This window comes from Sander lucioperca, chromosome 19, assembly GCF_008315115.2.
Source record: "Sander lucioperca isolate FBNREF2018 chromosome 19, SLUC_FBN_1.2, whole genome shotgun sequence".
NCBI lineage: Eukaryota > Metazoa > Chordata > Actinopteri > Perciformes > Percidae > Sander > Sander lucioperca.
In genome coordinates, this window is record NC_050191.1 from 8,499,692 (window position 1) to 8,515,168 (window position 15,477).

Below are 15,477 nucleotides of genomic sequence, written 5' to 3' on the forward strand. Positions count from 1 at the left end.
CATTTAGTCTTTAAAAATCACCCGTCACTAGTCCTGGGAGCCCATGGTGACGTCTTTAAATTTCTTTTTGTCCAACCAACAGTCAGAAACCGAAAGATATTCGGTTCACTATCATAGTCTCAGTATCAAGTCTAAGAAAACCAGAAAATAATCACATTAAGGAGGTAGGACAAGTGATTTACTTTTATTTGTGCTTATAAAATGACCCAGATCTGTTGCAGATTAATGTTTCTGTTGATTGACAAATTTTTTTCAGCAATAACCTGGACTATGTACTAACTATGTTAACCTGACAATACATTGATTGATGCTCTAAGTTATTCAGTAGAGAAAGAATGCTCATGGGGGTGCCATTGTCACTGTGTATTTTCCTTAAAGTGAATGACAGATAGATATAGAGTAGATGGCATGCTGCAAGCCTAAAGGATAAACTAGAAACAACAAAAACAGTGAGGCTGAAACTTGAGATCTGACCAGAACAAAAGGTATCTCTGTGCTCTGAAAACATGGTTACCAGCAGTTTCTTTTCACTCTGCTCTCTGCATGAATCACACACCTCCTCTCTCTCGTTCTGCCTGTCTTGAGTTTTCAATCCACTTCTGAATTATTTACCCCCCAAAAAAGTCACCCTGCTGACTTGCTGATGTGATAAGTGTAACAAAGTGTGGCAGTGGAATCATCTAGTCTGTGAGAGAGTCTTGCCATTTGAGATGAGTGGGTATATACTGTAGTACTATGAGTAGACAGGCGTTTTAAGCAAAGACACTTGTGGGAATTTAAGTCAGAGGGTGGGAGTACGCCTTCACAGCTCCCCCACTAACCAGTCACTCAAGTGGTTTCCAGAACACTGAAAACCAGAAACCACCAGGGACACTGCTGATTTGAGCTTCACACTCTCAGTCGGAGGAAAGCAGCACTTCTCCTTAATGATGCTCAACAGCAGTGCTGAACAAGAGGAGGCATTAACAGCTCAGCCACGTGTTTACATTTAGGCTGTCATTTTAATCTTTGTGCTGGATAATAAAGACAAGATTTGCAAGTATGTCCTGATGAGTATGTCCGGCTTCAAATCAAATAAGACTATCCTCGTCTGAACATAAATGCGTGGCAATCTGCCAATTAAATAAGGACATATCTTGTTATAATGGTAATATTTCTTTTATTTGCCAAGTACATTTACACATATGACGAATGTATCCTCTGCATTTGGCCCATCCTAACTAATTAGGATGGGTTAAATGCATTAAATAAAGGTGGGAAACTTACTTTGAAGGTTCCCTGTAGAGTTTTGTGGAAGAATGTTTTAAGAGCGGTTTGTACTGTGCATGCGCACGAGGACGCACCTACATGCACTCGAGTATGTGTGCCACGCAATACATATTTCTCCCGCCAATTCACGCTATTCACCAGTCCATTGCTGCAGGGTACAGTAAATCTGGCCATTAGTTATTAGACCAAAACGCTGGGTTAAAATTGAGGTGAAATTTGGACAGATTTGTGGTGTAAGATAGAGAGTTACAGGGTCATTAAACATATTAAAATTTGTCCCCAGGGAACCATGAATATTTATACCAAATATCCTTGTAAGGTGAAGTCTTACTAATAGGCAGACTGACTGCTAGCGAGGGCATTTCTTTTTTTTTTTTTTTTTTTTTTTAAATGCTTGTACCTGTAAGTAACATCAAGACTATTCACACTGTACATGACAGTGATTACATTATGTCACTGGAATTTCACAGATACCTTACAAAAATAATGATTCTGTTGCAACAGTGTGAAACCATCATTAGGGAACATGGCAACCTTTTCCTGAGAAGAAACCAGGACAGATTCTCACCTGCTGTCTCTCTCTGGGATTTCTTTGATGGCCAGTCGGACCTGGTTGCTGAGGTCTCGCCCGGCGTACACCACTCCAAATGTGCCTTTTCCCAGAACCACCCTCTCTCCGTGCTCATCGTACTCATAGTCGTACTGTAGAGACAGCAAGCACGCAGCGCTCATGTAGTCGTATGTATAGATATATAGTATGTGATTACAGATTCATGTTAACCAAATTCTCTGAAATATTGAAATAATTTATGTTTACTTGTTGGCTTCTATAATTTAATCTAATATAACACTGTAATCTGAGTTGTTTTTTTTAATGAAGGAACAAAAAGCACTAGAGACCAAATCCAAATTCCAATTTTTAAGCATATCTTACAAATAAATACATAAAATAAAAAGTCTGATTATTGTATTACCTAAACCTGTAAATCTGGAAATAGTAAACCTACTTTTCTTCTATGTTTTTTTGTGTACTTGTACCATTCCTTGCAAGATTATTGTTCTCTTGTTACAGAATCCAGTTACTGCATTGTGCTCCTGTTTTTTTTTTGGTGTTGGACAAATCCAACACAAAATCCAATTTTTTAATCCAAACAAATATATTTGATTACTGATCTGTTAGTTCGCTTTAACAAATGTTCTTTTCTTTGTAATCAGATTACATGAAACCTGTTACGTTGATTTCTGATTAAACCTCAGTAAGAAAGAAACTAATGTACTTTTCTTTCGGAATCATTTACACGAAGCTAAGACCCTGGTTTTAGGACAGGTTGTGTTACAAATGGTAAGTTAAGGCTAGAGACAAAAGCAGAGGTACATTTTGGCTGAGGACGCTTATGCTGCAACAAACACAGACATAAAACTAGCTCGAGAGAAACCTGTTCGACATTTGATCTGTGCCACGCCACGGAGTCAATAAAAAGGGGTGCGGTAACGTTTTTGGGTAATTAGCTTTTCTTTTCCCGAGGCTTCGCTGGGAAGCAGCAGCAGGTGTCTGGTTCTGTACTGTCAAAAGCACACAAAGCACACAAGCCAAAATCCAGACTCATCTCAGCAGGTTACTGTTCATGTTCTCTGGGTTTGCAGCTGCAAACCAATTAGTATAATGCAAATTGTGAATGACTGCTTAACACAACATTTTGTTATAAAGACATTATTTTATAAAAAGCGAGGGAAATACATTATTTCTAACTTATTTCATTGCATTAGAAAGTTGCATTTTCTTTGTCTTTTGATGGAAGCATGAAAAATAGTCAGATCACTGGCACTAAAAAGGAACTTGCCCAAAGCTATTTAACTGTTTTGAACTGTTTTCTGTCAGCAATTCTTTTGATGACATCACAATCAAATCTTATTTCCTGTGACATTTAAAAAGCATGCAAAGTGCACCACAGATACCCAACAGGATGTAACAAAACAACGTACAAAAACAAACAGGTTAATCATTTCTTGGCACCCGTGCTTTGAAAAAGAGTTGCATTACTGTAGAATTAGGAAAGGTTATGTGTTTTTTAAGAGTGATAAAATCCTTTGTATTGTGATTTTTAAAATTGATTATTTTCCTTTCGAGATATATATATATATATATATATATATATATATATATATTATATATTATATTATATTATTATTATTATTGTATATTATTATTTTTTAAATCAATGATTTATAATATTTTTCTGTTTATATGGTACTGCTGACGGTGACTACATCATATCCGTTTCCAGCAAAACAGAGCGGAAGAAGAAAATGCAGAAAATCCATGTTATGTACTTCTTTACAAATGAAATAAATGTCAGACTGACTGATCAGTTGCATTGTTTTTTTAATCAGGGCAGCACTTTTCAGATTACATTATGTGCTTACATAATTGCAAAAGGGACTGTTGTAGAAAGACGTGGCTGATCTTTAATGCAATATCTACATTGCCAATTATCAGCAACCATTCATCCAATGTTCCAAAGGCCCATTCTGTTTACTATTCTGATATCATTTTAAAAGGCTAACTGAGAAAACATTGGAGAACCCTTTTGCAATGATGTAAGCACATAATGTAATCTGAAAACTGCTGCCCTGGTTAAAAAAAACAATGCAACTGATCTCAGCTGGTATTCTGTCTGTAATAGAGTGGAATGGAAATTTGTAAGTGACCCAAAACTATTGACCAGTAGTGTATTGTCTCTAGAAGTGTATTATTCAACTTTTGTTTTTGATAAAGAAGGAAAGAAAATTGCAATACTCACTACTAACAAATCACACTACTTCTAGACTCGCAATAAATGAAAACCGTAATAAATTGAATCGGCACCCATGTATCGTGAATAAATCGAATCGAGACAAAAGCATATCGTCCCAGCCCTAGCATTTTTGCTCAATCTGTGCTGGAGAAAAATCCAGTGGACTTTTCAGATCCATAAAATGTTATTTCCTTCATGGTGACAATGTTAGGATTCCTGTATGTAATAAGAGAATTAGTTGTGTATGAGGCTTTACTGAAAGGCTTAATTAAAGGCTCTGAACACAGGTGTTTTATGAGTTAATCTGGCTGATTGGACCTCTTCCCAGGAATGTGTGGGTGTGTTTAGACTGATTGATTGACATCTTCCTGAGTCTCTTTTTTAGCTTTGTTGCACCTGTTACGGTAGGACAAATGACATCTTTATCATTCTTATTGGTAGATGAAGATTTGTGACCTACTAAGTTCCCATGAAAGCTCCAGCCCTCCTTCAACCTGAGCAGATGTCTAATCAACCAGAATAACTGAAATCACCTGTGTGGGCGTTCAGAGGCTTTAAGGTAAATATATGCACGTAAAAGTAGTGGAACTGTGCGCCACTAGCTCTGGTGCAGGTGAACCAATGACTAAAACTATAGGAAGGACATTTTGATGCATTTTAAAGCAACATAAAAAGACATTTAAATATATATATATATATAATCAAACTTTAAAAAACATAGCTGAGTATAGTCTTCAGTCCTCTCACCTCTAAGGCGTCGCTGTCACAGTCTCCTTCCTCTGGACCTTTCCAGGCCTCCTCGGCTATGCTGTTGACCATATCGCAGAATCTACCAAAGAAAAGCCCAAAATACAGATCACACACAACATAGAAATACACAGTGGAGTCTATAGGTATTTGAACAGTTGATTTAAAAAAAAAAATAAGAAAAAAAATAAAAAAATGAGTACTGCTTAGCGTGGTATCGATACCAGGTAAGAGAAGTGGTAGGACTCATGGCCGTAGCCTGTTTTTGGACATTGCAGGGGTCCAATGATAGGGATATGATTCTTATTCTGATATCATCTATTATTATTATTATTATTATTATTATTATAATATCATTAATGCACCTGTTACCAGAGCCTTTACAACAAGAGAATAAGTATATCCCTATCTTTAACATATTTCCCCATTACAAAAAGGTACAGAAGAAATGATGGCTCAGGTGTTTGGCCACGAGTGCCTTTTTTGTATATATATATATATATATATATATATATATACATATATACACACTGTATATATTGTCAGAGTGAAACACATTTAACATACAGAATTTTTACCACCTATTTCTTCCTTCCTTCCTACTCCTCCCTTCCACACTGGCACTCCTTGTTTCTCTGTATTAAAGAAAGGCAGCATCATAACAGCATGACTCACTGACACTCCACATAATGGAGCTGTTAGTGCTCGGGAGTGTCTGATGTGAGAGTCACAAGTGCGAACGTTCAGTACTTCACCGAGCAGCTAGCAAGGAACACGACGGTGTCGAAATGAAACAAGGTGTGCTCGTGGTGACGGAGAGGTGCGAATCTTGCCACCTACTTTCAGAGCTGACAAGAGTGCCCTAACTACTGTATAGATACACTCACTGCAGTGGGAGAGATTTTACAGTCTTTGTAGACTGACAGAAATATTTATGATCAAAAATATATCAGATAAATCAAATGTTGGTTTAATGACAGCTGGGTTTTAGGGAATAAAACTCATAATTGGGTTTCTTGTGAGTAATAGTGGTTGTTGGAGCAGGTTGTTCATTAATCGTAGTGTTGGTGGTTCGATCCCCAGAGCTTCTGTGCTCTTTTGCAACACACTGAACTCTATTTTCTAAATTTCTACCAAGTTGTACAGTGTGTGTGTGTACTTGACTCTTTAGATCCGAATTGAGCGTAGTGAATTTGAACAATTTTAATATAGTTTTTGAATATTGGGTACTTGTATTTTGAAACATGGGAAACTGTGACCCTAAAAAATGTATTTACTAGAAACAGATCACATACATTCAATGGTACATTTTTTTTTTAAATGTATTGTTTGTTTTTGCAGGGACGGCACACAATTAAAAATAATGACACCAGTTAGCTGGCAGCTAATTTGCATCTGTTTTCCTGGGCAGGTAGCCAACAAAACCACAAAACAGAAAATACACATAAAACAACACAATATTAACATTAAGAAATCAGTCATTAGCTTATAAGATAAAAAAAAAAAAGTAATGTACTGTGCTGTAATATTGGTACCACTTTCTAATAAGACACTCTTTATAAAGGGTTTAAATGTTGTAAATTCACCCCTTACAATGCAATATTCTCCTTTTACCCCCCCCAATTACCTTAAGCTGGAAAATCATTTTACTCCATCATATATACAGTATTCTTTATTGAGATTGCTCAAAATCTTACTTGGATGGGATTAATGGGATCTCTGCTAGAGTTTATAATAAAGTTGTGTGGGTTTGAACAACTAACCAGCATGAGTTTATAATGACAGACACAGGTAACATCTGTATTTTGGGTCTGATCCTCTGCAGCCATTTTACAGAAGCTGAGTAGTAACAGAGATTTTTCACAACCTGAAAATCCCAAAAATGTTCTAATAAATGGCTTATAACTGATTTATAAAGCTTAACCATTAATAAAGCCATTAGTGAAAACACTTAATAAAGACTGCACTAGAACGTGGTACCGTAAAATTTGATTCATATGTTAGCATTGTAAAATGTAATAAAGCACCACTGTACCTGAGTAAAGCCTCACAGAGCTGTTTGCATGGCTGTAGACTCATACGTCTTATTGAAAGTGTATCCATTAACAAAACCACAAAAGACCTTGTCTTTTCAGATTTAGTGCCAAAGGTAATAACTTGACAGTTGTGTTCTGATTTTAAGCTAATTTTCCATTACTGGCTCATAAAACCCAATAATATGAATTTCAAAGTAGCAGGCAAAGGTCATTATATCATTATCATCACATTAAATAAAGATTTAGAATACTAAAACACTTAATCTACTGACGGTTTAAAACACGACCTTTATGAGCTTAATGATGTCAAACAAACGGAGAGAGAGAGAGAGAGACTGAGAACAGACCTTTTACAGTGCATCTCTGTACAGAAATAGATCTGGAAGTCCTCTGAATTGTGAAGCACGTAGAGGAAGGCACTGCGCTCGTCAAACTTGGAGATGCTGAGGAGAAACGGATCACAGTTAGTTTGATGATGATCCCGTTACAACAGATATGATTCAGAGAATGAATGAGGTCTTTCACTTGACTTATGCCATCAGCCATCAATCTCTGGGTATGAAATAAAAGACTGCCATTGCATGTGGAGGGCCACTCTATCAAAATATAAACCCCAGTAGATGTGACAAATGCTGCAGGATGTAATAACAATGCATCTTATTGACATGCACAGTAAGTATGCAGTATTATCATTATGAGAGTTTGTTTCGGGACAATGCATTTGGAACAATCACAAAACTTGTTTTGCAAATTGTCAAATCAAATGATACTGAACTTCTGCACAAAGGCGCTTCAATTCAACAACTAAATAGAAACTTTTATCCGCTGGGATGAGCGCTTGTCCAATTCTTCGTATGCCAAGGCCAGAACTGCCTTGCAGAACAAGCCAGACAACGAAGCAACTGTATTTGTGCTCATATTGTTGCTCGCAGAGCTGCTTTTGTGTCCTGCTGACTGTCTGCAGGCTGAGTGGGCACAGAGAATGAGTCGGTTCCCTAGCAACATGCAAGCACAGCCTTCCACTGATCTGACACTGAATTCCTTTGAGGACCATGGAAAAGGAGATGCAGAGAAAAGACATCATGAAGACAGTCCATGGTAGACTGTCTGTGCTATTAATGGTCCCATTAACACTCCACTCTGGTACCATTTGGAGCTGTGAGAGGTGAAGTGATAGTGTCTAAAATCTGCACGTTGTGTGCAATTAATAAAAGGCTTTTTTGCAATGCTTAGATACCTCTGCACATACAACATGTTAGGTCCTAATGTGAGTCCCTTACATGTTTACAGTTAGCAGTGAATGCAGATGTTTGTTTGGCTCATGATGCTGTACTTTTGTAATTCTCTCTCTCTCTCTCTCTCTCTCTCTCTCTCTCTCTCAATATGAGTGTGTCATTTAAGACAGCAGACACTGACCTGACACCTCGTACTGATGTGGCGCTGAAGTTCCACTCATGGATCCCCTTGTGCTGCAGGATAGATCAGAACAAATAACATAACAGCTTCTGGGAGAGGTTAAATCAATCAATACACAGACTGATTGCAGTTGGATATTGCACATGCATTTTATAAAAACATTAAGTCAGTGTAGCACATTTACTGGGATCAATTTCTGATAAGCAAGAGCTTTTATTTATATGCTGCTGTAAGCAATAATGTACTACAATATGAGAAAACAATCAAGACAGACACACAAAGAACTTCATGACAGGAAGCAAAAGTCCATTATCGCAGCGTAGCATCTAACCAAAGATAAAAACCAAACAGGAAATCTGACAATCATCATCCGTCTGTTAACTTCTGTTGGCAAACATGATGAGTCATTAATAAGTTTACTCATTTGCATAATGTCAAGCATCATTATTGATGCTATGGTTACCTGCAGTGTGATAAAAAAAAACATGTATGGCAATGTATGCCAACCAATCAGAAACAAGCATTTTCTGTGGCTATGTTATGATGATTATTCACCTTGCACAGTAGTCTTTGTTTACTAATAGCCTTTATATCATATTTCCTCTACATTTGCACAAAATGTATCTGCATATAATTTCAGATTAATTAACATTTAGCTCTTTCAAAATAATGTATACTAATGCTAACACACTAGCATCTTCCCATACTTTGTATTGGGCGCCAAGCCATAATGGATGTAAGTTTACATGGCTTCTTCACTTAAAATACAAGTTCATAAATCTCCCATTCGGCGTACATTGTTTCTCTACGACCGACAGTGTAATATTGTTGCTGATTGTCTATCAAACCATGCAATTATACACATCCAGACACCTGTCTGTGCAGGTATTTGAATAGCAGAAGGTGAGGATGGATCCTAAATTTTTTTTATGTTTCATCTCAGATTCAGGATTATTATTACAATTTGTCAATTGCAGTGCAAATCACAGAAGAGAATTTAGAGGAATTGAACAAACAGCAGAAAAAGCACTCGGGGGGAGTTGTTGGATGATATAAATGATGGACACCTACCTTGTCATCAGAAGCAACATGCCAGATAGACACCGTGTTGTCATCCACGTCTTTGTTTATGGACAAATATGAAGGCTGGTATACTTTCGTGGGCTCTAATATCAACACCTGGAGAAGAGATACATGTTTCGGATTACTTCCTTTATTTACCCATTGTAAATTTGCTGAGCATGTACAATCGTTTCCTTCTGTTTCAACATATTAAACCTGAGAGTTGCCCAATAAATCTCAGCCTCTGATTGGCCCCTGAAGCTGCATCTTTTGCGGTTAGTTGGTTCCTCGGCTGAAGTCACTTACAGGAAATCGGACAGAGGAGACGTCTTTCTTGGTGGCCTCCACCAGAAAGTCCATCCAGAAGTCTACCAGCTCCTGCTTGGGGGCCGGCTGCTCCACGCCAGGTTTCTTAAACTGTTGGTAGATCAAGATTGTCTCCACTAGTGAGCTCAGATACCTGAAACCAACCAGAGAGAGTAAAATAATATACGTTTTATTTACTGCGCCCTGAAAAGGGTCAGAATCCAAATTTTTATTTAACCAAATGTAATCAAATGTCAGACCCACACAAAACTCAATTTAATTCCCATTTATCATCAGAAAAACATCTGCAAATTAAATAACTTACTGGCAGATCATTTGCACGTGTGTTATGTTGTTTTAAACCCATGAGCATAGATCAAGAAGGATCACAGAAACAAACAAAACAATATTATTGTGTTTCTGTGCTGGGGCTCATTTTTCTTTGTGACATTAATGGAAACTTAAAGAGTTTTAACAGCGCAAACACAAATAAAGAACAGCAAGGTCTTAAGCACTGCAAAAAATGCAGACAGTTTACTGTGCTGTACATCTGATACAGTCTCATAAAATCTTGAGGAATAGATATAAAGTCTGAAATTACGTATTGCAGGTAGTTTGTTCCTCCACTATGTAGGGATTATGTGAGAATAGAATGTATTCGTTATTTTAAAATGTTCATCATATAAAAGTGTTAATTTCTAAAGGTTAATTTTCTGTTTTGCCATTAATACACACCAATACCTCCACACTCGCAGGTTAGGTTAAAGTTTTTGGATTGGTAAGGTTTTGGCCGTGGCTAAATAAGAAGAAATGTCACTGTAACAAAAAGGTAGTGATCTTGTCAAATTGCATGTTTCAAGATTTGTTTCCTGTTGAGGAAAAGTATATATTTCCACAGAGCAAATTATTTGCATCCTAACCCATTTCAAACTCTTCACAAAATGTCACGACAACAGGCTGATATATTCATCGAAATCCATGTAAAGACAGAGGTACTGTTGAAATGAGCAAAGTCAGTTCCTCGTGATATTTTCTGTTCCCCATGCGAAATACAACAAATGCTTGCACAATGGCCACAGATGGCTACTGTGTTTTCAAGGGAAAGCAGAGCTACACTTCAGATCACGATGACACCGGCGCAGTTGGTGATGGATGCGGTCTAAAAATGTGTTTTTCAGCATGCTAATCTGAGAGCGGCGTATCCGTGTTCTCACCAGATGGGGGCTTTGAGTTTGAAGAGTTTCTCAGAGGCCTGGATGACCCTGGTGTTGTCGCAGGCCAGGATGCTGGCACCCAGGAAGAAGCCCACGTCCCAGTAGCTCTGCAGCTTGTCTAGGCTGCCTTTTTTCCCCAACAGGCTGCTCAGCTTCACTCCTGGAAAACAAGAACGAGTTAACGGTATTTCATACAATTAGAAGATCATTTTTGATGTTCCACAGAGGTCATTGCAAACTGAGATTTTAAGATAACTGAGGAAAGACTGGAGGCCTCAGAACAAGTTCATACTGTTCTTGGACATGCCACAACTTGCAGTACAAAGGTTTGATTTGTTATTGTACTCTGCACGAATTTAAAGGTAATGGTGAAAACGGTTTTGAATTTTGCTGCTACATGTCCTGCTGCAGTCACCAGTCATTTGGAGAGGCTAGATACGTGTAGGGGGAAAACAGGGTCTAGAATCGTGAGGGACGGAGGGTGTGGCTGCAGGCGGATTTCCCAGGACTGTTTGCTCTGTTTCCCACATTCCTGAGCTCCTCTGTGCCTCAGATATCAGGGCAGAAACAGGACATAACAGGAGGAAATACATATATTTATTATATATATATATTTGTTTTTATAATATAATGGATCAAATGACTCTGTGTAATGAGACAGGGTTCACTTTTAGTGATGCACACAGAACATTATCACCAAACTCTGCAGTTCCCCTCAGCACCTGTGGAGCTTTGTAGCTTCTCTCAGCTCACTGTTTACTCTCATGGCTCTCATAGAGTCGTTTTCAGCTGCAGGAGACAGATGTTTTCAGCGAAAAAGCTAAACAGCAGACAGACACATTCGGCGAATAGCTAGTGAACATAGTGGTGCTGTTAGCAACTTAAGAGCCAGACATTTCCCTCCTGAGTTGTTGGAGACCGAAACAAAGCTAAAGGGAGAGTGAATACTGGACTTGCATTAATCAGGCAGACAGAAACACGACTAATTTCTGCCGGATATGTAAATAGGAATCTGCGGTGGTGTTTACGCTGGGTTGATAAGAGAGGTGAGACTGAGCCATAACAGTGACATTGCAACCAGGCCCCCAAGGAGTGCGCCGGCCTTTGAAGCAAACTGAGCAGAGTGGCCAATAGATCTGTGGATGATTTTTTTCAAGCGTCACAACCCCCGCAAACTGACTGGTTTTACTGTCAGAATTTGATCCATTTGGAAAGTCTAGAAGAGAGGCATGAAGAAATCATTTAATCCCCATTCAAGTTAGAGGAGCGCTAAACAGGAAGTAGCCGGGTAATTTTGGGCTCCATGATGGCTTCATGCGCCACTAAGCAACTCTCATAGCAATGAACAGGGCTCTTATAATACACCCATGGTTGTGACCTGGTAAACCAAAACAATGGGCCGAAAGATGTTAAAACGCAGTTCCATAAATAATTACATAGATGGTTGCTCATTATAAAATACGAACTTTCTTCTTGTAATTCATTACCTTTTTCTAATACATGTCCTGGATAGATACGGCTGATCATAAAGGACTGTTGCAAAGAAATTAGACATATCTAATCTAGGGCCCACTCACCCACTTTACGAAGTTCAAAAGATGTGTCAAACTGGTGTCCGGCTGCCAGGAGCAGAACAGCATAGTTGATCCCAGAGTGTAGTGTTGGCTCTGACTCAAACCCCTTTTTAAACCTGAGAGGAGAAGAAAGTAATGACTTCAATAAACACTTTCCCTCCACGAAATGCGTCATTCAAAGTCCCGAGCACCTCTGAAGTAACGGATGGCTTCATGGGGCTCCTTCGGCTTCCTGAAACACTTCAAGTTATAAAAAACAATTACAGCCATATTGAGTTGGGACCACAGAACGGCAGACCACAACTGAGGGTACCCTCGCAAAACAAGACATTTTCATTTATTTAATGAGCAATCTGTTGTGCTGAGGGAAGGGGTGTGAATGTTATTAGGGACCTCTGCCAAGCTGTGACATGGCACTGAAAATAACAGCCAGATGGGAGCTTGATAACGCAAGCAGCATATTCAATCGACTAAGATATGAGATCTTAAGAGCAATTTCCAGATGAAGCCAATATGCAGCCTTGTGTTATTATTATTGCTCTGTTATTAAGTCAACTTCCGTCAGCTTCGGTTAGCCTCCATAATGCTCACATGACTGCCATACTCATAGAAAAATGGCAAACAAGCTAGAACCACGTCATAACCTGCCTCCACATACATCTGCATGTATCTGCATATGCAAGTAGATCCTGCAGGTTTTTCAGGTGCACACTCATGCTGTGAACATCCACCTTTATCATCAAATGGACTCAACTTAAAATCACTCTCCAAAATAAAGGCTGCCATGTTTCCAGCAACACCAATGATGATCCGTAAGATTATATCATTGGGATGAATGCTCATAATAAATAAATTATAGGAACAGTTTATAGTACTGAGCCCCTTAATAAAAACACGGGGGGGGGAAAAACTTATCACTGAGCTTCCTCATGATATTTGACTTTTTATTTTTATTTTTTTTTATTAGAATTAATTTATCTTGACACTCAATCATGCAATTAAAGGTGCATAGATCGGTCTAAGTTAAAATTAGCCAAATTTAAATCTGATATTTATTCAAGATGAGACTAATGTAAACTATAACTATCCTCTCACATACTGTATGTTTTGGTCTGGGTCTAAGTTTACAATGTTGAGGCAATGCATGCTGGGGCATTCTAAGACATGCCATATTATCCTGTGAGTGGTTTCTGAATGAAAAAGACCAGACATAAATAAAGGAAAAAATGATTTTCTTTCATACTCCTCTAGGTTAATTATAAAGATGTATGTATGTACATAATGCATACATGAAATAGACGGGCTACAACCTTTGAAACTAGAAAGCAGGTTCATTTTGTTGAAGTGAAAAGCCCACAACCCTACGGTCGCATTCAGTTGTTGAGGTTATTTAGAAAAGTTGAGGTATTGTATGTGCTTTTTGGTTCTTTGGTAAAATGTGAGAAAGACCTTTAAATTCTGCTACTACTTATAATACCTACGTTGACCTTTGAAGCAACTACCACCAGCAGCCTGTACTGCTGACACAAGGCAGAACTAATGCATTTTGCATCTCAAGCTATTAACAGCAACATATTACTTTAATCATTGCTTTCGTTTTCATCTTAACTATTTTTAGCTGACAGGACTGGAACATCTGCATGTTGTTCTCATGCTTTTGCACATTTGCTGTGCAGGTGTAACAAGTTGTGCGACCTTTTGCATCGTCACTGCTGTAATGAGCTGTCATTTGCATACTCGTGGCCCGTCCTTGAATGAGACTTGTAATTCTCCTCACAAAAAACGGGTTTTACCTTTATGATAACAGCTATTTAGTTCATTTACTCATGGAACCATTCAAAGTAAACTCTTAATACTGGGGTGTCACGATCCAGAGAGTCACTTTAAAAGGCATCTATCTATCTATCTATCTATCTATCTATCTATCTTGCCCTTGGAAACATTTCTTCTAACAATATTTATGTGTGACTCAGTGTTTGGCGGAGCCACCTGACATCCTCTCTCACCATTGTGTGCCGCTGTCTCTGCTCGGTGTGTCAGTGAAGTGAGACTCCAGGAACATGTCCTTATAGATCCGTCCCACCAGGCAGTAGATGTCCGAGGCTACCTGCTCCTCGCCCTCCACCAGGGGCAGCATTATGTCCAGAGCCTTCTGTCTGTCACCCGGCAGGTTCCTCCTAGACTCACAAACACACAGCGTGCAGAGTCAAAACGGAGATAAATTGGAGTTTGGTCATATTTTAACTGGACTGAGTAGCAATGAAGCAAAAACTAATCAGCTTTGAGCAAATATCTATCCAGGCATGTGTCAGTGGAAAGCTGTCATGGGTATTTGTGACTAATAACACATATCAAGTGTTAGAGATCACACCATCTTAATCATAAAGGGGCACTCCACCGATTTGATATGCTAATACACTCTACATCAGGCATGTGGAGTGCTCAGCCTGGGAAATAGTTGTATGCTCTGGAGGGAGCTGACAAGCCACTGAGACTCATTGTATTATGGGAATTGTAGGTTGTGGTTTTTGAGCTTGGGTGTCAGGAAATCTTGACCTCTGTTAAAATCAATTTTGGGCCTTCCTCCTTTTTTAATGTCTCTTGAAAGTCCCCCAAACTTTTGGAAGTTCATTTCTTAATTGTGGATTACTCCCAAATCTTTAAAAAGGTGACATTGGCTGTGTTTACTGATAAAAATATAAGAACTGGCTAATTCCAAAAGAAAATCAAATACATTTCAAAGGGCTGGTTTAAACCTTTCACAGTCCATTAAAACAGATAAACATGCGTAATGTAAACACTCCTTTCCATTGCTTTGCATTTTTGGATAATCACACATAAACATATAGGAGTTTCCACAAATCATGAAGGGGGTAACAGGTGGCATGCCTTCTCCCGTTTAACAACAATGGGAGCTATAAAACAATAGAGAGTGAACAGTGACAGTGAACCAACCACCAATTAATGGTCTACCTGAATGTGGGGACAGGACACCTTAATGGAGTACTCCACTGATTTAACAGTGAACAATGAGATAGCACTGTTGAACTCAAGATGG

The 15,477-nt window shown here is 38.5% G+C and overlaps 1 protein-coding gene across 2 annotated transcripts in view; it reads right to left on the bottom strand.

Annotated features, from left to right (window-relative positions):
* map3k5 (mitogen-activated protein kinase kinase kinase 5) overlaps positions 1-15,477 on the bottom strand; it is an 84,046-nt gene that overhangs the window by 22,597 nt on the left and 45,972 nt on the right. For both annotated transcript variants that reach the window (XM_031322335.2, XM_031322334.2), the window contains exons 7-15: positions 14,426-14,596; positions 12,423-12,535; positions 10,846-11,005; positions 9,632-9,785; positions 9,335-9,442; positions 8,264-8,316; positions 7,195-7,290; positions 4,812-4,893; positions 1,838-1,971 (exon numbers count right to left, since the gene is read on the bottom strand). In XM_031322335.2, the coding sequence (XP_031178195.1) occupies positions 1,838-1,971; positions 4,812-4,893; positions 7,195-7,290; positions 8,264-8,316; positions 9,335-9,442; positions 9,632-9,785; positions 10,846-11,005; positions 12,423-12,535; positions 14,426-14,596 (1,071 nt within the window). The remainder of the gene's footprint in view (positions 1-1,837; positions 1,972-4,811; positions 4,894-7,194; positions 7,291-8,263; positions 8,317-9,334; positions 9,443-9,631; positions 9,786-10,845; positions 11,006-12,422; positions 12,536-14,425; positions 14,597-15,477) is intronic.